The following is a 19,049-nucleotide window of genomic DNA, read 5'->3' on the forward strand; positions in this document are numbered from 1 at the left end:
CTTGATTGCTCTGCAGGGTTGTGCACCACACTACCCTGTCATGTGGGAAGCAATGGAGATGCACAACCCCTGCTTTGGTACCCAAAGGGAAGCTCTGTGAGCCCAGCTAAGGCAAACCCCTGGTTGCTGCTGCACCCAGAGCCAGCCCCAAAGGGCACAGACAGGAGGCTGAGCCCTGTGCGAGCCCCACACGCTGCACAAACCAAGCTCAGGGCTCTCCTCTCACGGCTTGGTCACGCCAATGACCAGGGTCATGCTCACACCACATTAACAGCTCAACATTTACTCAGAAAACTTTATTGTATCAAAATCCCACCTTACAAAAGTGCAAAGAAGAGTTGCTTTAGGCCCTGTGCCTGCCACACAGCAGGAAGAGCAGGGCCAGCAGCCAGCACCCAACGCCCTGGCAGCAGGCAGGGGAGCCAGCCATCTCCCAAGAAAAATCAGCCTTTGTGCTGCTGCAGAGATAGCGAGGGGGCTCTGCCGTGCCAAGGCGCTGGCACAGATTGGTGTGTGAGTGTGTGAGGAAACTGGTGCTGTGGGCAGCAAGAACCTCCGCCATTAGCAGATGGCACAGAGAAATGCCCCCAGGGAGTAGGAAGCAGGACAGCAGCACAAGGTCCTTGTCTCCTTCCTGGGCCAGCCCCAGGACACGCTCCCACCCATCACGAGTGACATCCCAGTGCAGTGCAGGAGAGGGACTGGCTTTCAAACACTTTCTTCCCAGATGCCACATCCTCAACCCCTTTAAGAACTCTGCACGTGGGATAAAACATTGTGAGTTAACCAGAAACTGAGCAAAGTGACCCTTTACAAGGAACAGAGGGGGAACGTCTTCCCCAGCACCATCCTCCTGGGACATTACCACGTGCCCTCTGTCTCTGTACACAGCTCCCCAGTGTCACTGGTTCTAGCCACTGCCGGTCAGGAGACGGACCAGTATGCCCACCAGCAGGACAGCAACGGCAGCGGCAGCAGCCAGCACACAGCGGATGATCAGGGCCCTCCACACCACAGCGGGAGGAGCAGGGACGACAGTGGGTTCCTCTTGTGTGATGAGCTGGTGGTCAGGTTGCCTCTCGCCTCCCGTGATGCTCTCAGGCAGGACCACAGCATCCATGGTGTTCATGTCAGAGATGTAGTCTGTGTGACAGAAAAGTGAGTGCTGCAGGGAACAGGCTGTGAAGTCAGGGTTTCCCAGTCTGATGCTGCACAAGCACTAGTGCCAGTCCTCAGGGTCCTTTCCCAAGGCTGAGGGACACCGGGACATGCCACAGCAAAGCGGCAGGTGTTCCCAGGTGATGCAGTCACTGGCTGGCAGCCCAGGCTCTTCCGTGGAGCTGCCAGGATGGTGACAGGGGAAACAGGGTGCCTTAGACCCCATTACTAAGCACAGGAGAAGTGCCACTGGCCTGGGACCAGCACCAGACGCTATGCTCTTTCCAGCCATCTGCAGGGCAGAGCTGGCTGCCGTGGCTATGAAGGAAGGGAAGGGTTGGGTGGAGAATTTGGGCTCCATCCCTGTCGTCAGGCCCAGGTTACATACCCACAGCAGATGTTTTGTTAGCAGCCGTGCCACTGGAGTTCACATCTTCCAGTTGTTTTTTCATTCCAGCTCGGACTTGAGCCTAGAAACACGTGGAAGTGTTGCTCTTCCCAAAGCAAGGGTGCCCTGCCCAGGCAAGGGAACCCAAGCCTCTTCCCTCCACACCCCCAAAGCAAGCATGGTCAGCCCTGAACCGCTCCCCTGCTGCGGGACAGGGGACAGACCCCATTTCACTTGTGCCTCCTTCCAGAGGGCTGCGGCATGGCACTGGGACAGGAACTCGCCCGTCACCTTTCAAGAGCAGAGGAAAGCACAAGTCTCACCTCTCCTGCAGCTTTCTTCCAATCCATGCGCATGACAAAGGCGGAGAAGGAAAGAGCTTGCAGAGAGATGCAAACAATCATCCCCACCCACAGACCTGCGGCAACGCAACGTTAATTCAGGGAGGGCTGGAGGGAAACCTGCTTTTGCCAGCCACTGCCAAACTGCCCGAGGACCTCAGCGGGGTCAGATTATTGCCCCTAACTAACCCAGCCTGGATGGGAGAGCTGCCCTGAGGGGCAGAGAGAGGAAACACCCTGTGCTGGGAGCAAGACTGGATTTACTGGGACACCCCAGCCCCCATTTGATGCAGGCTACTCAGAGCCTGCCAAATGCTTCAGCGTGCAATCCAGCACAGTGATACGAAGGAGGAGTTGAGCCCAACTTCCAGGGCTGAGCCTCTGCTCAAGGCACAGGGTTTGGCCCAGCAGAAGCAATGCTGGCGGCTCATACAAGGCCAAATCAAGGATGCACGTACCTAACACCCCCATCTTAGCTGCAAACATCAGTGAGATGCCGACGGGCAGGCCGATGGCGTAATAGCTGATGGCGTTGGCAATAGCACCCATCTTCTGCTTCCCTGTGCCCCGCAGCACACCGCCACAGGTCGCCTAAGGAAAGCGGGCAGAGGAATCAATACACAGGACACAGCACATGCTACAGAAGATACAGAGCCCTGGGGTACGGCACGGCTCTGTGAACAGGGGTACCCACAGAGCCAAGAGGGACCAAAGCCACATCGCAGAGCACACGACACAGGACTCCTCCTGTTCCACCTGCCGAGCCAGGCACAGAACATGGAGCTGTCTGCAGGCACGCCAGTGGATCCCATAGTGCTTTCCACACTGCCTAGGTCCCTCTCCCAGGGACAGGGCAGGAGGAAACAGGCTGAAATTACTATCTAACAAGTTCCACGAGCACTGCCACTATGCTGGGAGTACCTGGTACCCCTGAAGACCCAGCTGCTCACTTGTGCTGCTCTGACAAGCTAGTAAAAAGCTGAAGCCTTGCCTGGGGAGAAGAGGGAGAATGAACTGGGCTGTTTGCAGCAATGCCAGTGGGCAGCTACAGGTACAGGGGACACTGAGGTGCTATAGGTAATGCAAGCAGCTGCTTTGACAGTTTATCGCTTTCCTCGTCTGTATCATTTTATATGATAAAAGTAAGCTTAAATGCAGCTTTGCACTCTCCATTGCACCCCAACCTGCAGAGAGAAATTGCTCCATATGAGGGAATACTCACTGCTGCTGCATCAAACAAGTGGAACGGAGCAAAGATGATCACCACTTTGGACACCAAGATAACGATCTCCCTGTTGGGAAGATGTACATACTGATCAGGGAAAGCAGCACCACCTGGTCCCAAGGGACTCTGGTCCTGACATATCTCCCTTGGCCAGCTGCAAAGCCTGATCCCAGCCCATGAGACTCGAGGGGATGTGTGCAGCTTGGGCACCACCATGGTAGTGTCCCAGTGTCAGAAGCACCTGTGCTGTCCAATGACACCTTTGGGAACGTGTTTGACAGATGGAGGTTTGTGAACTCTGTCAGCAGCTTCTGAGCAGTTCCTGGGATATAAATTGCACCCTCCAAGAAGTTAATACTCAAAAGAAACCTGTTAACCCACTTGTCATTGGTGAAGATGTATCCCACCACATCCTTTAGGGTTCCCAGCAATGTTGCAACCACCACAGCAAAAACTCCTGAAAGAAAAAGAAATAGTCAAATTGCTTGCTTCAAGGGCAAGCTCCTGACCCAGGCCCAGAGCTCAGGGGCTTCGTGTGATGGGGACTGGACTTGGCTGACCTCCAGGTGATACTGAAGTAGAGGACACATCTGTTTTCCTCACTTTCTCCCCAGATAATCCCTCTACCATCTGGAGGTAGAGGACAATGCTAAATTGCATTTTTAACTATCACAGCCTTTGCATGAGGTTCCTAACAGACAAGAGGAGCCAGGGTTTCACCTTCCCCAAACAGAGGGTTGAAACAAGTGGGTCTGTGTTCCTAGGGGGGGGTCCCCTGCCCTGTGAGAGGGGAACTGAACCATTTGCTGATAATTGCCCTTTATTCTGCTCTGCAGGACCTGGGCTGACCTGTGCACAGCAGGGCAGTGATGCAGGAGGTCTTGGCTTGCACTACATCCCCCGATCCCAAGGCATTGCCCACTCGGACACTTGCAGCCACGCTGAAGCCCAGAGGCACCTGAGTAGCAGGAGACAAGGAGGAGGTAAGCAGCGACACAGCCTGGAGCAATTTTCTTCTTCCCCAGTAACTAATTCAGGGCAAACTGGCATTGCTGCAGTAAAGGGATTTTCCCCCTGCAGCACACCCCTGGATGTGCAGCTGCACAGCAGGTCTGAGAGCCATCACCTGCCTGGTATGGACTCCTGCTGCCCACCCCTGCTTCCCTCCCCAGCCTTGATCTGGGGGCTCCTCCCAGGCTGATCTTGGTTTAATACACCCAGCCCTTACCATGTACGCTGCAGAGGAGAGCTCGTAGATGACAGACTGCGCACCCAGCTCCACCACACTGAGCAGCCCTGGAAAAGATTCATCCCTTCCTTCACTAGGTCAGAACTAAACCCCTCCTTTGCTGGCAAGGAGGCAGTGACTGCAGGGTTCCCATCTAACAGATGCAGCATCCTGCAGAACCAACCCTGCAGGTGAGGAGGCTGCCAGTAGGAGGTGGGACACACTCAAGAGGCAGCCACCAGAGCAGGCATGGCTGGAAGATGACTTGTTTGAACTACAGGAAAAAAAAAAAAAGAGGGTTTGGACTCACCTGCCAAGAAGCTCCCGATTTCAAAGGTCCACCATTCAATACACATCATGAGCATGCCAGGCACGGCCAGCCGGATAAAGGAGCCCCAGTCCAGGAGGCAGTCCCTGGTCCAACCTGCAATGTGAGGTGAAGCAAAATGAATGCATGTTCTCCCTTTCCTCCCCTGAAGGGGAACTATATGCTCTCCTGGATGCTCTCTGAGGACAATCAGCACCGCAGATCACAGGACATCAGCCTGGTCTTGCTGCTGTACCATTCCCAAGACAGGATGATCAACAAGAATGCATTTGGAACTACAGCCTTGAGGACATGGCTACAGCATCTTCCTGCCTTCAGGGGATGGTAATTGCTTTGTCAGGTGCCAGTGACAGTGCAAAATCCCCAGGGCTGGACACTGGTATTTTGAAGGATTAAGCCATGAACAGTACCTCCCCAGGTCTCCACATGGATCTTCTTCCACCACACGTAAAGGAAGAGGAGAATGGCCTGGGTGTACTGAGAAACAGTGTTAGCCCAGGCAGAGCCCCTGGGGAGAGAGACAGGCAGATTACAGATGACATCCTCCCCACACTCCTCAGCTACCACAGAAGAGACCTGGTGGCACCCATATGAGCCCTCCTGCAGATGCCTCTGGCCTTATCTTTGCAGGCTGGTTGGTTGGGGACAGCGCATGGTAGAACTGGGTACCCAGGACATCCCCCACCACCCCCAGCCCTGAGCAAACCCCTGCACCCAGGGAGAGGCTGTCACCACCTCCACTCACACTTACACCAAGCCCAGCTTCAGCGCATATAGGAAGAAGGCGTTCATGACCACATTGAGGATGTTGGCTGCAATCCCCGTCAACACCTGAGGCAAAATGATCGCCTGGAAGCCAAGGAGGGACTTTGGAGTTTGTTTCCCCAACACCACCCAAGCCCCCTGTAGCAAACACAGAGGAGGGAGCTTCAGCAATTCCCAAGGAGAAAGCCAAGAAGGTGGCTCCTGTTTCAGGTAAAGCTGGATTGTGTTAGACACGCAGAGGGTAGTATGCAGGGCTCAGGAGCTGGTGCAATCAATAAAATGCAGAGCTGGGAGGTAGCAATGGGGAAATGGAGCAAACTAAGGGTGGTTCCCATGAGCTCTCCCTGCCCTGCAAGGCCAGCTGGGGGGCTGTGCATCACACATTCCTCAGCCCAGCTCCCTCCAGAACAGGATGAACTTAGATCCCCAACTTTATCAGTGTTCCTAGGAATACCTTTAATCTATGGCCCAGAACCTGACTAGTTATACAATACCTGACTTAGTAAATATCTTGTCTGCAGCTGGTACAGAAATGCCGCCTGCAAAAGTCAAGATTCATTTCATCAGCACCACAGCACATGGTTCAAGCTGCCACTTAACACTCACAGATGGGTCCTTCCCTCAGCATCCTGCACTGCCTTCTCAGGGTGCCCCAGGCAGGCTGTCCAACACCCTGCTCCGGTGGTCTGGTTGAAGTGTGGCACCTGCCAGCACCAGCTGCATCCAAAGCCAAGGGTAACAAAAGGCATCTGCATCTCCCAGTCTCACTGGGAAGAGAGATCAGTCTCTAAATGGGAAATCTGTGCTTCCTCATCAGCAAGAGAGCCTGGAACCCTTGGGAGAAAGGATTAACCCATGCTTATTTCCCAGGGGTAGTGCTCCCTGTCACTAGCCAAGAGTCCAGCAGCTGTGAGTGTGTGCGAGCAGCAAACTGCAGCCTTTATCTCAGGGCTAAGAGCGAGCCCTGCTGACACTGGTTCCAATGTCCATCACCAGTTAAGTGTTGTGCAGAAACACAGCCTGCAGTAAAAGCCTTTGCACAGCAAGATGAGAGACTGCATGTCTGCTGGTCCAGCAGCTGCTGGCCAGCACACATCTGTTAAGGCCCAGGTTCAAGGGGTACATTGTAAAGCCCTAAACCATGCTGCCCTGTGATCCATACAGCAAGGACCCTCCCTCCTTTCCCCTAATGACTGATACAGAGGATATGTATATATATGAGGGATACAGAGCTTCTAACAGCTTTAGCAGCAACTTACAGGGAGCGCTGGAATAAAGATCATCACGTAGACCTGAGTTAACCTGAAAGAGGAGTTGTTTCCCCAGTTAATGATAGAACAAAGCAAGAGCCAAACCAGGCAGTGTTGCCCTCAAGCTCCACAGAGCCTTGATTTCAACACTACATGGCAACCCACCCACAGCCAAATGCCTGATCCAGAAGGGCTTGATCTCACCGCTGACCTGGAGACCTCGGGGTCCTGTCGGATGAGCAGGAGGATCCGCTCCGTGTTGATGAAGAGCGCCCAGCAAGGGAAGCAGCAGAGCAGCAGGATGAGGATTCCCCGCTGCAGGATGATGCCCACCTGATTCAGGTTCTTGCCACCGTATGTCTGAGTCAGGAGAGAGGACCAAGGTGAGCATTGCAGAGAACCAAAGGGTCTGGGTAAATGTTCAGGACCCAGGGCAGCAACAGGCCGATTAAATGCATTTCCCATGTTCTGCCGTGGCTAATGCCAGCCTGGTTGGGTATAAGTGGCTCTCAGGCAGATTGGACATCTCTTGGCTACCCAGGCATGACCCAGAGCTCCTTGGGGGAGCTGCAGGGAGGGAGCAGGCTCCAGCCAGCGCATCTGTAGCCCCGTGCTGACTGGAAGCTGCCATCGTTCCCGCTTTGTGCCCAGACCACACTGCACAGGAGGCAAGACACCACCGATCAAACGCCACCAGGCATAAGAAAGGGAGAGCCGCTACTGACCTGGGACATCAGCGTGTCGCATGCTGAGGCTAAACCAGAGCCGACGGAGATGCCTGTCACATTGATAACCTGGAGGAGAGGCAAGTGACTTGGCTTGCAAGGGAAGGTGACAAGGGACCTGGCCCAAAGCATTCTGTCCCTCCCAGCTGCCTGGGGAGACAGTTCTCTAAGCGTTCTTGGGAAATTTCCAGCCCTTCTCTATTCCTCAGAATAACACATTCCTGTTACCTAAATGGCCCCTTCTCCCCTATGGTGTGGAAAAGGATCTTCTAGCAAGGGGTGACTACCTGAATGACCACAAACAGCAGTGCTCCTAGCCACACATGCACATCTAGGTCTGGCGGGTCCAGAGAGCTGGTCACAATCTCCAGCTCCCTGCCCAGGTGCTGGCCTTACACTGGTACACTCACAACTGCCCCGTTACCACCTCCTGCCTATGCTCAGGGCAAAAGAACAGTTGGGTGGATGTGATGTTTGCATTGCATCAGGCTGTGCTTACACAGGGGGTCCTCACACGCGCATTCCTACAGGTTTGGGGTTTTTTCTTCTTTTTTTGGTGACACATAATTCGTATATTTTACATCAGAGGGGAATCACAGTAATACATACGGACACAGCCAGTGTCACAGCATCCAGTTCTGCTTTCCCCAGGTGGCCACAGAAGATGGAGCTGACCACGCTGATCAGGAACCCCAGCAGCTGGGCGACAAACTAGGATGGGAAGAGAAGGTGATGGTGAGATGAGGACGCATTAGGACTTGAGGAACACCACCTCTCCTCAGGAGTCAGGCTATGAACAGTCGAGTTTCTGGTGTCACCGCAGCACCTCACCTCCAGGCCAGGGGTCTGCTGCCCTGGGAACCTGTCCCTGCTTGCCAGCACTGCTGGGGCAGAGCAGGCAGCTCTAGGACTCACACAGGCTCTCAGCAGCTTTGTCTTTCAAAGCAGACCTCTACCTGCCCTGTGGTATTTGGTGTTACACAGCCAATCTGCCAAATGACCTTGTTTGCATGGGGCATAATGGCTTCACTAGAAATCCTCTTTCTCAGGATGAAAGATGCATACAGGGGGAAAATAAGAAAATCCCAGTGCCTTTCCACACTTCCATGCACCTGTGGTAAACTCCCCTTCCAAAGCACAACATCCTCTCCTCCTTGGAGAAACACCAAGTCCAGCCTGCTTGTTCCTCGCCAGGGGCTACAGCCAGGCTTGATGATGCTGTAGCAGAGATTGCACTCCAGCCCTCATTTTCCCTTGGCAAGAGGACAGCCCCTCTACAGGCATCTGAGGTAGAGTGTTGTGGCACAACTAGAGCCAGATGGTCGGACTTAGAGACATTTATACCCACTGAGGGGTGGGCATGGCTGGGGACCATGTCCAGGCTCTACTCACACTCTTTTCTACCCAGCAGCTGACTAGCCAAGAGCCCAGTGCTGCCAGAGAACCAGCTCCTGTGGGGCCAGAGGAAGAACAGAACAAAACCTTCTCCTCGCTAGACCTCCCACCGCTGCCTGAGGATGCGGTGCTGGCAGGCCCGGGCACATTTGACCTGCTGCTGTGAGTAATCCCCACCGGAGGGGTCTGTACCTCCGTAATAGTTCCAGCACAGAAATGATCATTAGCTAATGACAGCTGTAGGTTTGGGTTTGAGGTTCCCTGCGCACGTGGCGAAGCAAGCTGTGCCGCAGGTGGAGCGGCAGGGCACTGAGCTAGGGCTGATGCTTTCACCTACAGGAACCGAAACCCATCTGTACTTCCCCACTGCCCGAGCCCCACGGGCAGCGCTGCGGTGCCAGGAGGCCTCCGAGCAGTTCAGTACTTGGCACTTATTGACCAGACAGGGCAGAAGACTCAAAAGCAAAGAAGCGCAGAGGCAGGGGGTTCACACCAGGGCTGTGGTGCATGCCCCCCTTGGCCAAAGCCTCTGCCAAAGGCGCTCGGTGCTGTGGCCACTCAAGAGCCATCTCCTTCCAGATGGACGCAGGGTTCCAGGACAGCGAGCCACGGCTTCCTTTGCACCCAGAGCCTGCAAGGGCTGGCCAAGGGGCTGGCAGCGAGGAAAGCGGCTCGCTGGTCACCCAGGGAGTCCATGGCAGCACCAGGGCTGCCCCCCTCTTTTGCAGGGCAACGGCACAGCACGCCCCCCGCCCCAAGCCCCCCACTGCACCCACAGCCGGGCTGCCGGGCCCTGCCGGAGCCTCTGCCCGGTGCCCTGGGCCGGAGCTCCGCGCTCCGCCGCCGGGACCCCGGGTAACAACGCGGGGGGAGCGGGCGGGCGCTGCGACCCCCGGGCGGGCGGAGGGGCTGCGCCTGCCGCCCGAGGGGCGCTGCAGCGGCACGGCGGGCACCCGGGGTCCCCCCCGCAGCCCAGGGGGGCGCAGGGCACGGCCAGCCCCGCGCTGATCCCCAGCCCGGCCCCGCAGCGCCGCGGCCGGGCCCCCCCCGCCAGCCGCCAGCCCCCCGCCCCCGCTCTCACCACGGGCCCCGCCAGCCGGGCCAGCTCGCAGCTCTCCCGCCGGGCACCCGCGGGCAGGAGGCGCCGGGCGCCCCGCAGGCACCGCGCCGCTACCGCCGCCATGTGCCGCGCCGCCACCGCCGCCCGCACGCCTTAAGGGCACGGCCGGGGCCGCCTCCCCGCCCCCGGGGCTGTGGGCGGTGCGGGCCGGCTCGGCTCGGCTCGGCCCGGCTCGGCCGGGGCAGCTCCGTGCGCCTGCTCGGGGCTAGGGACTCCCACCACCACCACCAAGCGGTGGGACCCCCACCTTCGTACTGTGCGCCCCCCCCCCCCCCCCCGTGAGGATTTTACACACACACACAGACACACACACACACGTGTTGGCCAGAGCCAGAGCCCACCGTGGGGGTTTGGAGGGGCTGGGCACCCCCCCACGTGGGTTGGTGAGGGAGTTGGGGTCCAGCTGTGTGGGAAGCAGGGGACCCCCTTGTTGTTAACTGGCATCTAGAGGCTATAGGATGGCGACACCCCCTCTCCCGAGGATCCCACCCACATGTTGACCGAGGGGTCACCAGAGGTCCAGACACCCCCAGCCCAGGTGGTGTCTATGGACTGGGAACCTCCTTGTGGGGCGATGGCTTCGGACCCCCCATGGGCTGGCTGTGGGCTGGGTCCCCCAGCGCAGGGGCTGGTCAAAGGCAGGGATGTAGGTTTGGGATGTAGGCACATCCTCCAGGACCAAAGGGATGTCCCCTCTGCCTCTATGATAACAGGGGGGATTGGGGGCAGCTGGCTCTGGGCAGCCTCCCCCTCTCCTCCATCCACCCACCAGCACCTCATGAACAGGGTGACACCCCCCCCCCCCGAACCAGGGATTGCCACCCAGGTGGCTGGCACCCAGCTGCCTGCCCTGTGGTGTGGTTTGAAGCGGGGGGCCGCTGCGCCCCATGTCTGGGCTAGGGTGCCATGGCTGTGCCCAGCGCCTGGCAAGAAGGAGCTTTGGTTTGGGTGGGAGTTTGGGTTGTTACAGGAGTGAAATTCTACCTAAGTGCAGGTGCTTGTAACCAAGTAGCTGTAACCAAATCTATTTCTAACGCACGGAAACTTGCAGTGGAAAATGGGGCTTGGTTTTACAGCTGCTTAAATGGTGCCTTAGAGCTGTGATGTCACCACCCAAAAATGTAAAGTCTTGTTAATATTTCACTTACCCCCTTGCTTCTTCAGATGTAATGGGACATCATGAAAAAATGAGTAGTAGCAGTGGTGAGTCATAGGCATTCTGATTTTATGTGCCATGATGAAATCAGAGTATCTCAGGCGCAGGCTGAGCTCAGATAAACACTTTGCTCCTCTCCAACAGGGTAAAGTGGAGGAACAAAGTGACTTGCAGGATGGGAATGTCCTGGGCCAATGTTTTCAGGCACAGACACAGCAAGTCAGGCTCTTACATTAACGTTTCAGAGACTTGAGGCCTTTCTTGCCCTGGGTGCTCTGCATTCTCACCATGCAGTGTGCCCACCTGCAGATGGGACTGCTCAGCACCACTGAAAAGAAGCTAAATAGAGATTTTTCAGGCTGATGTTAAGACAGCCAGTGTGCAAATCTCTGCTGTGTTGTCTGAAGGTGAAAAATGGACTGAAGAAATTAAAAAGAAGGTGTCACTCTAGTCTCGTGCCATCTAAAGCACCGCTGGCGTTTGCCCCAAATGGCGTGGCTTTGTTCAGGCTTGGCGGGCTGGGGCTACTGCTTCTCTCCGTGATTCTTCCCTCATGTGTCCTGGCTGGTGGTGTGACTTCTGTCCCCAGCCCAGCTACGTGACGGCCAGAAGGCCCCTGTGGTGCCATGTGGAGGCAAGAAGGGACATGATAAGGCTCAGATGGTGCCATTCGTGGTCCTCAACAAGCAGGACAAGTGTGACCGCCTTTGAAGTTTACTTGTGACCCTGCTGAGATCAATACCTTTGAGCTGGCAAAGAGGAGGGAAGACAATCAGGCAGAAACCTGGGAAAAAGTGTTTTGAAAACAGTAAGCTCTGTCTCTTCAGGCTAAGGAGAGAAATTTTATCTCCCAGCCCCAGGAGCCGGGTGCTGAACTAGCCCCCAGAGAACCAAGCCCACATAGAAGGGCTGTGATTGAACCCCCACTTCTTGCGTTTTGCTGTTTGAAATCAACTATATTTGCTTTCAAAAGAGATGTTTTGTGTTTCTGTGGTGACATGTGGATCCCAGTCTTGCTGGGGAGCAGCAGAACGGGCACCCCAGGACCTGGTCTGATATGCGTGGGTGCCCTGAGGTTTCCTCCATCACTGGCACGACAGACCTGGCTCTGCTCTCACATTAGCCCGTGAGCTGCCGAGGGGGATGCAGGTCGGTGCAAACTCTCAGGCTGAGTACTGCACTGGCACTGGATGCTGACACGTTTGCTCCTTCCCTTTCTGTCACAGGGACAAGGACCTTGCTAGCTGCCCTGGTGCGATTTGGCAGGGCTCATCTGCCGGAGCCTTTAGACAGATGGGGAGGGTCAAAGGTATCGCTAACCTTGCACCAAGCTGCCCTCAGCAATCCGGATATTAACAGTATTGCAACACCAGTTAGAAGAATTAGAAGGGTCAAATTCCTTTGGAGCATAATATCGTTGAACTCGGTCATTTCAGACCTCCAGTGAATTTGGAGCAGCATTTTAGAAGGATGATACCTTAACACAGACCTGTTTAAAGGAGTTAATGTGTGACCAGCTACAAACCATCTGGAGCAGACAGATGGCCTGCCCTGTTGGAGCTGGTTTCAGCAGCTGGGCCCCTGTGCAGTTAGAGATGCTGATGTGAATCCAGAAGAAAGCAGCTGAGGGGAGAAGCATTGCAGTTGCTTGCGTCATCTGTAGAGCAGAATTAGGCCTTTTTTCTTCAGATTTTCAGCAGGATGACTACCCAGGGCTTTCTCTAGATATGTATGTCCATATGCTGAAACGCAGCCAACATCCTGTTACTAAAATAAACCCCACAAATGTACCGTGTCTGGAACCGTTGCGATTAAGAGCTACCAAATATGAAAAATGTCAGAACACAATGGATTTATATGAAATGCTCAGCTGTTTGAAGAGTGCCCCTTTCTTTTAAGAGACATTGCTGCTGGCTGATGTCCAGATACCATGGAAAATCCACTCCCCTCCATGCAATGTGGAGTTCAGAATATAGCTAAATTAAAAACTAAAGAGCCTTTTGCAATGAAATCAGTTTTTATTTGTGTGCCGCACCATAGGATCAGAGGATCAGAGCTGTCAGTGGGTGCAGCACATGGGTTTGGGGCTTGTCAACGCAGAGAACAAACCAGAATAGCATCTTTAGATAGCTCCCCTTGCTTGATGGTCTGACTGCAAAGAAAGTTCTGGAGTAGTAAGCACATTAGCAAAGCATGCTAATGATCCTAGGCTATAGCAACCCTTACTGCAGGGTAGTCTCTCTACTGGCTACACAGGGTTTGTTTTTCCTGTTTAACACCTCGTAAGTGTTCTCAAGTCTGTCTTGCTGATTGAGGTGGCTTCCTTGGGCCCAGGAGAATCAGTGTTCCACTGCTGCCTGCGTCTCCAAGGTATAACTAATGTCCAATAATGTCCAAACCCATAATGTCTAACAATGTTTTAAATGGTGCTAACTGGCGATGCAGCTGCTGCAATGAAGCGGCTACAGAACCTGCATTTACATGGCTGCCAGAAAGGTTAAATGGGGGAGTGGGCAGCTCTCAGTGGTCTGTCATCATCCTGTGTGTCCTTATTGCCTGTAACCACTGGGTTTTGGCACAGTCAGTCCCATAAACAGGACCGCTCATGTCATTATTTGTCCCAACTTGTGAGTGCGGACATGCCTCTGTAAGAAGAGTTATAGAGAAGCTCGAAACCGGTGTTTACAGTGGATGGAATTTATCCAAAAGGCAGTTGCCTGATGATAAAAAAAAAAAAAAAAAAAAAAAAAAAGGCAATGAGAAGTCGGGTGTCTGGCAGCACCCGCAAGCCCCGCCGTGCCTCTGCATTTCTGCACATCCGCCGCTGTGTGCTGCTGCCTGCCCGCGCCCTTGCAGCCCTGCGTGCTCTGCGAACTAACCTGGGGCTCCTTTTCTGTCCTGGAAAGCTGCCTTCCCAAAGACTGAGACTCACCAGACAGTTTCTCTGCTGTTGTTAAATCAGAATTTTCTCTGATGGCTTCTTTTATGCTGTGGCTTTAGGGTAACTCAGTTACCACTGTTTAAAAACCACCTTGAGCATGCAGTTCTTTTCCTCTTTTTGCTGGCATGGGTTTAATTTGCTCAAGGTGATGAACATATATCCCCACAGCTTGGTATCATTGGTTTGGGGCAGAAGCCACAAAGCCTGACGAGCTTCCCCAATCGAAACAGCAAGAGTGAACCCAATGCGTTTGCCATTGCTGCTGCCAATGCCTTGGGCTGGGGGCTTGCCCGCTGACCCAGCCCCCTGGACCCCTTGGGGGCTTGGGGGTGCTGCTGCCCTCACTGGCAGCCCTGGCTCCCCAGGAGGTGATGCTGGAGCCCCGCAGGTCCCCACTCCACCTCCAGCCCAGGTGCCTTCACCCCACTCCCTGTAGAGCCGGCATCAGTCAGGGGGAGGCCGGGGACGGGAACAGCCCCCTTTTCCAGCCATTCTTGCCTTTGCCCCTTGGGCTCAGCACTTTTGCCCTGCTGCATTTCATCAGTATTTGGTTTTTTTCCTTCCTGACAAGACCCTAATAAACACTGGTTGTGGGGGAAACAAATCCAGGCAAGCACAAATATTTGACAAATGTTTGCCGAATGCTTTGGAAAAACATTTGCTAAATACTTCAGTGAAAAATACAATATATACCAGTGAAAGGGGATGCAGGGTAAAAAACGGTACTTAGAAAAAATGAGTAGGAGTTAGGGAAATGCAGACTGGCACTGTCTCTGTACAGACAAGAAACTGCTTATTAAAAGCCTCCTGATGTCATCCTGCCTCTTTAATTCCAGTGTCTCAAGTCGGTTCCCAAATGGGCATCCCGGATCCGTGATCCTGCTGCGGAGCCTGCACATGGACAGACATTCACCCACAAGGGCAGCACTGCAAACGTTCGCATGGTTTGACCCCAGTTTAGTCACACCTCACGCATGCTGTGATAGTGTTTGGTAATGACGGCTGTTTCCTCATTTCATTTTATTGTTCTTTAAGAGAGAGAGAGAGAAATGCTTTTTACTTGTTCTCTATTTCAGAGCCTCTTACTTCTGCTTTGTTCACTAAAAATGGGGCCAGACAAATTAACTGCAGCAATAAATATTATTTTTACTACAGAGTATTTATATTGCCACATGGGTTGGTCAAGTTCAGGGCTGCAGACTTAAAAAACATCTTCCCTGCCCTGAAGAGCCCAAATACTTAATTAAGGCAGATAAGGCAGGACAAATAAAACCAAGACAAAACTCCTCTTGCTTTGAACCACCTCTAGGGAGCAGGTCTTGGCAAAAGAAGAGAGAGATTGTAAAGCTGTAATAATAATAACGATAATTAATTGTATTTATAAAGCATCCCCTAACGGCTCTGGATGCTATGCAGGGATTTTAAATACAATTGAAAGCAGCAACAAGAAGCAGCCAAATAAGGAAGTGTTAAAATAAAGGTGTATTTTACAGTAGCTAGCAAGATTTAAGAGTTTAGGGCTGTTTCAAGAAGTAAAACGGAGAAGGTACCCAGCCTGTGTACACATTTTACGTCCCATGTGCCTCAGCAGTGCCTGTGCAGCTGCATGGCTGTGAAGGACAGTACACGTGCAGATGCTCCAAACCAAAAGCCTCAAACTTCAGTGCCCCCCCCCCCGACCCGTCCTCCGGACTGAGCCTCGCACACACTCGCACGTTTCTTCTGCTTTACCAGCATGTGAGAGGGGATGGCGCATGCTTGTCCGCAGAGGTGTTTGCCAGCAAGGGCAGGCGGGTCAGGGCACGCGGGGTGCATGCAGGGATGGCAGGCTGAAGCGGCTGAGCATCCCTGCTCCAGTGAATTTTGCCGGCTTACAGATTGCAGACTTTGATTACAGAAGCAAATACGTTCTCGTTGTAAAGCCTGGTTTGCATGTTGCTGTCTTGCTGTATTTCCTCTCTGTATTCCAGCCAGCAAGACAGTGTAATTCCATGCAGCAAAATTTACTTGTGTTTACACTTCTGGATTGGCTGTCGCATTTTTCCGCCCACCATTGACATGGGTAAACATGTATTTGTCTTAGATTTTGAAAACAAAGACGGGAAACGCTGTCGTTTTGCAGGCTTTGTGAAAGCTTGACCTGCCTGTACTGAACACACGGGCCAGCTGGAAGTGGCCCTTCTCTGGGCAGTGATTTGGAGAACGGGTGGCCCAGTTGGGTGGGGGGGTTGCATTGGGAGCGAGGGGGCAGCAGGGTGGGTGACTGGGGGCACAGGCGAGCCAGCTGCTGGTGCTCAGCAGGGGCCGGCTCCGGGCCGCGGGGTAGAGCGGCGAGGCAAGGCCAGCGCCTGCCCAGGATGGAGATCCCTCTCCTCCTCTCCCTCTCCTCCTCTCCTCCCTCTCCTTCTTCCTCTCTCTCTCTCCTCCTCCTCTCCTTCTTCTTCTCCCTCTCCCTCTCCTCCTTCCTCCTCTCCTTCTTCTCCCTCACTCTCCTTCCTCTCCCTCTCCTCCTCCTCCTCTTCTTCCTCTCCTCCTCTCCCTCTCCCCCTCCCTGTCCGTTCCCCGGGGCAGTCGTGCCCCGGAGGTGCTGAGGCCCGGGCGCGCCCCCCCCGGGGGCTCCATCCCGGCACTGAGGACCGGGCCGCGCCGGGCCCCGCCGCGCGTGGGGAGGCGGGGGCGCGCGGGCGGCGCGTGCCGGGGCCGCGCGTGGGGCGCGGGGCGCGGGGCCGGGGCGGGCGCGGGGCGGCGCTGCCCGAGGCGGGGGCGGGCGCGGGGCCGCGCGGCGCGGCAGCGCCCCCTGGCGCGGCGGGGCGGGGCGGGGCTCGGCCGGCGCGGGCTGCGGCGGCTGCGGGCGGAGCGGAGCGGGGAGCGGAGCGCAGCGGGGCGGGATGGCGGGAGCCCTGTCGGAGGTGCTGGGAGAGGTGCTGGTGGCCGCGGACGGGGAGGAGGTGGCCGTGTCGGCGCTGGCCGCCCGCGGGGTCTCGCTGGTGGGGCTCTACTTCGGCTGCAGCCTCGGCGGCCCCTGCGCGCAGCTCGGCGCCAGCCTGGCCGCCTTTTACGGGCGCTTCAGGGGGGAGGCGGCGGCGGCCGGCGGGCAGCGCCTCGAGATCGTCTTCGTGTCGGCCGAGCAGGAGCAGCAGCAGTGGCAGGAGGCCGTGCGGGCCATGCCCTGGCTGGCGCTGCCCTTCGCCGACAAGCACCGCAAGGTGAGACCGCGGGCCGGGGGGACGCGCCCCGGGCTTTGTCTGGGGGCGTCGGGGCTCGGTTGGGACCCCCGCACCCCCCCGCGCCCTGCGCCGCCGGGGCGGGTCCCGCGTGGCGTGGGGTGGGCGCCTTCCAGAAAGTTCCCGGGGGAACCGGGGTGAGGGGGGGGGGGTCGGCTGCCGTCCCGCGGGGCGCCGCCGCCTCGCCCGGCCCCTCCGGTTCCCGGAGCCTGTGTGCAGCAGCGGGTGGGGACAGCCGGCCCGGCCCCGTCCCCCGCGGGTGGGGGGCGAGGCGGGGAGCCCGGGCTGCGTGTCGCGGTTTCAGGGGGGCGGCGGGACGGCGCCCGCGGGCCTCGACGGGTCCCTCAGAGGAGCGGGGCGGGCGGGCGAGGCCTGTGGGAGAAGTCGGTGTTCTGAGGCGAAGTGCGGGACCGGGCGGCCGCCACTCGTCTGAGGAGAGCGGCCCCTGGGGCAGGGACCCCGCGGGGGGGACCCGTGGGCTCCTGCGTGGGGCTGGGTCAGGGGAGGCTGCGGCCCCATCAGCTGCAGGAGGGCGCTTGGGTGCTGAGGGGTGGCGGGGCCCAGCTGGCCTGGGGGCTGCTGGCAGAGCTGCCAGGCGAGTGTGCGGGATGGCATTGCCTGACGGTCTCCTTTAGTGGCTGGTGTGTTCGGTACTCGGCAAGTTGCGGCCCCTCATCTGAAGAGTTTAATCTGAAAGGTAACAGACAAAAAGTGTTCTGTGAGACCCAGACAGGGCAGGCTGTGAGGAACGGGAAGGCAAAGGCCAGGCTTCCAGATCCCAACAAACTCGCAACACCCACCGAACAACCCAACAAAACCTCTTTACAAATCTAATCTCGGGAAGCTATTGAGTTAGAATTAAAAAGATGGTGCCCCACAGTGCCATTTCTAAACAGCTTTCCGGCGAGGGATCGCAGCTGCAGGTGGGAAGGCATTGGGCAGGCGCTGGCTCGCAGCGAGGCGCCATCGCCGCTCCGGCAGGGCTTGGGGTAACGCCGGTGCCTGTGGGGCCGCAGCTGACTGAACCCCTGCAGGCGTCCCCCGACTTCGGGCTCTGCCAGCCTGCGTTGGGATGAGAGGGACGACTTCTTCCAGTGCGGGTCTCTGAACCCTCCTCTACCGGCACTTCGTGCTGTTCAATAGGCGAAGGAGTCATTTTAAGGAAAAGTTGGCTGTCATCTGGCTGCGCTGGGTGATGTCCCCTCTGCTGAGAAGAGGCGTAGTAGCTAGTTTGAAACCCAGATTCGTCTTTTTGCCTCATTTGCTGCAGATTTTTGTCACTAAACCCCCAGTTCTGCAAAAGCTCTTGTGTTTAACGCCATGCACCTAGATGCTGCTGCCAAAGGCCCCCGGTTTGCCCCTTTGAAGTCAAGATGCTTCTAACTGGGAGCTTGCATGAGTGGTCACAGGTCCGGGTCTGAGATTGGTTTCATGAACAGAAGCTTTATCCTTCAGAAAAATGACAGTTTAATTCTGGTTTCTTTAAAACTAAAATTTCTTCCTACAGGGATGTGATAAAATTGTGGTTCCAATTAGTAGCTGGCTATTTCAGATCACTTAGGTGGTGGGACTTTTTCTTGCCGTATTTGCTTTAAAAATTCCACTACAACATAGCTAAATGGCTGGTAAATCGTAGAGGTGGAAGGTGGCATTAATTTTGCATGCCAGCCAATACTTCCATCTATTAGATTGCAAGAAAACATGAAATAAAAAGATTATGGGGTCTTAAACTCTTATTCCAAGAAGCCCTGAGTTAAATTCAGGATTATTTTTGTGTGGAGTGTAAAGTAATTGAAGCTCATGCT

At 55.7% G+C, this 19,049-nt stretch overlaps 2 protein-coding genes across 3 annotated transcripts in view; one reads left to right on the forward strand and one right to left on the reverse strand.

Moving 5' to 3' along the window:
• Positions 1-282: 282 nt before the first annotated feature.
• SLC47A1 (solute carrier family 47 member 1) lies at positions 283-10,191 on the reverse strand. 2 transcript variants are annotated; one of them, XM_080383723.1, is made up of 17 exons: positions 9,885-10,189; positions 8,018-8,119; positions 7,409-7,477; positions 6,895-7,043; positions 6,693-6,735; positions 5,928-5,972; positions 5,420-5,517; positions 5,079-5,176; positions 4,651-4,764; positions 4,341-4,408; positions 3,962-4,070; positions 3,494-3,569; positions 3,110-3,179; positions 2,346-2,478; positions 1,870-1,964; positions 1,547-1,628; positions 283-1,143 (listed from the first exon to the last, which is right to left on the reverse strand). In XM_080383723.1, the coding sequence occupies exons 1-17, from the start codon at positions 9,984-9,986 to the stop codon at positions 911-913; spliced, it is 1,686 nt and encodes a 561-aa protein (XP_080239849.1). In that variant the 5' UTR covers positions 9,987-10,189; the 3' UTR covers positions 283-910. The 2 variants fall into 2 exon arrangements, with proteins under 2 accessions (XP_080239849.1, XP_080239848.1); XM_080383722.1 differs by lacking the exon at positions 5,928-5,972 and having other exon boundaries at positions 1,140-1,628; positions 9,885-10,191.
• A 6,624-nt stretch (positions 10,192-16,815) lies between these two features.
• Positions 16,816-19,049, forward strand: part of NXN (nucleoredoxin) — a 53,892-nt gene continuing 51,658 nt past the window's right edge. Inside the window, exon 1 of the mRNA XM_080383978.1 lies at positions 16,816-17,226. Coding sequence (XP_080240104.1) covers positions 16,909-17,226 — 318 coding nt within the window. The 5' untranslated portion in view covers positions 16,816-16,908. The remainder of the gene's footprint in view (positions 17,227-19,049) is intronic.

This window comes from Falco punctatus (genome assembly GCF_963210335.1).
Source record: "Falco punctatus genome assembly, chromosome: 1".
NCBI lineage: Eukaryota > Metazoa > Chordata > Aves > Falconiformes > Falconidae > Falco > Falco punctatus.

What these genes read in the sequence shown, in the direction of transcription:
- SLC47A1 (XM_080383723.1), bottom strand. Translation starts at nt 9,986, where the DNA reads ATGGCGGCGGTAGCGGCGCGGTGCCTGCGGGGCGCCCGGCGCCTCCTG. An exon ending in ACTTGTTTGATGCAGCAGCA is followed by an intron (nt 2,479 to 3,109) that starts GTGAGTATTCCC and finishes CGCTTTCCTTAG; the next exon opens with GCGACCTGTGGCGGTGTGCT. An exon ending in GGAAGAAAGCTGCAGGAGAG is followed by an intron (nt 1,629 to 1,869) that starts GTGAGACTTGTG and finishes ACGTGTTTCTAG; the next exon opens with GCTCAAGTCCGAGCTGGAAT.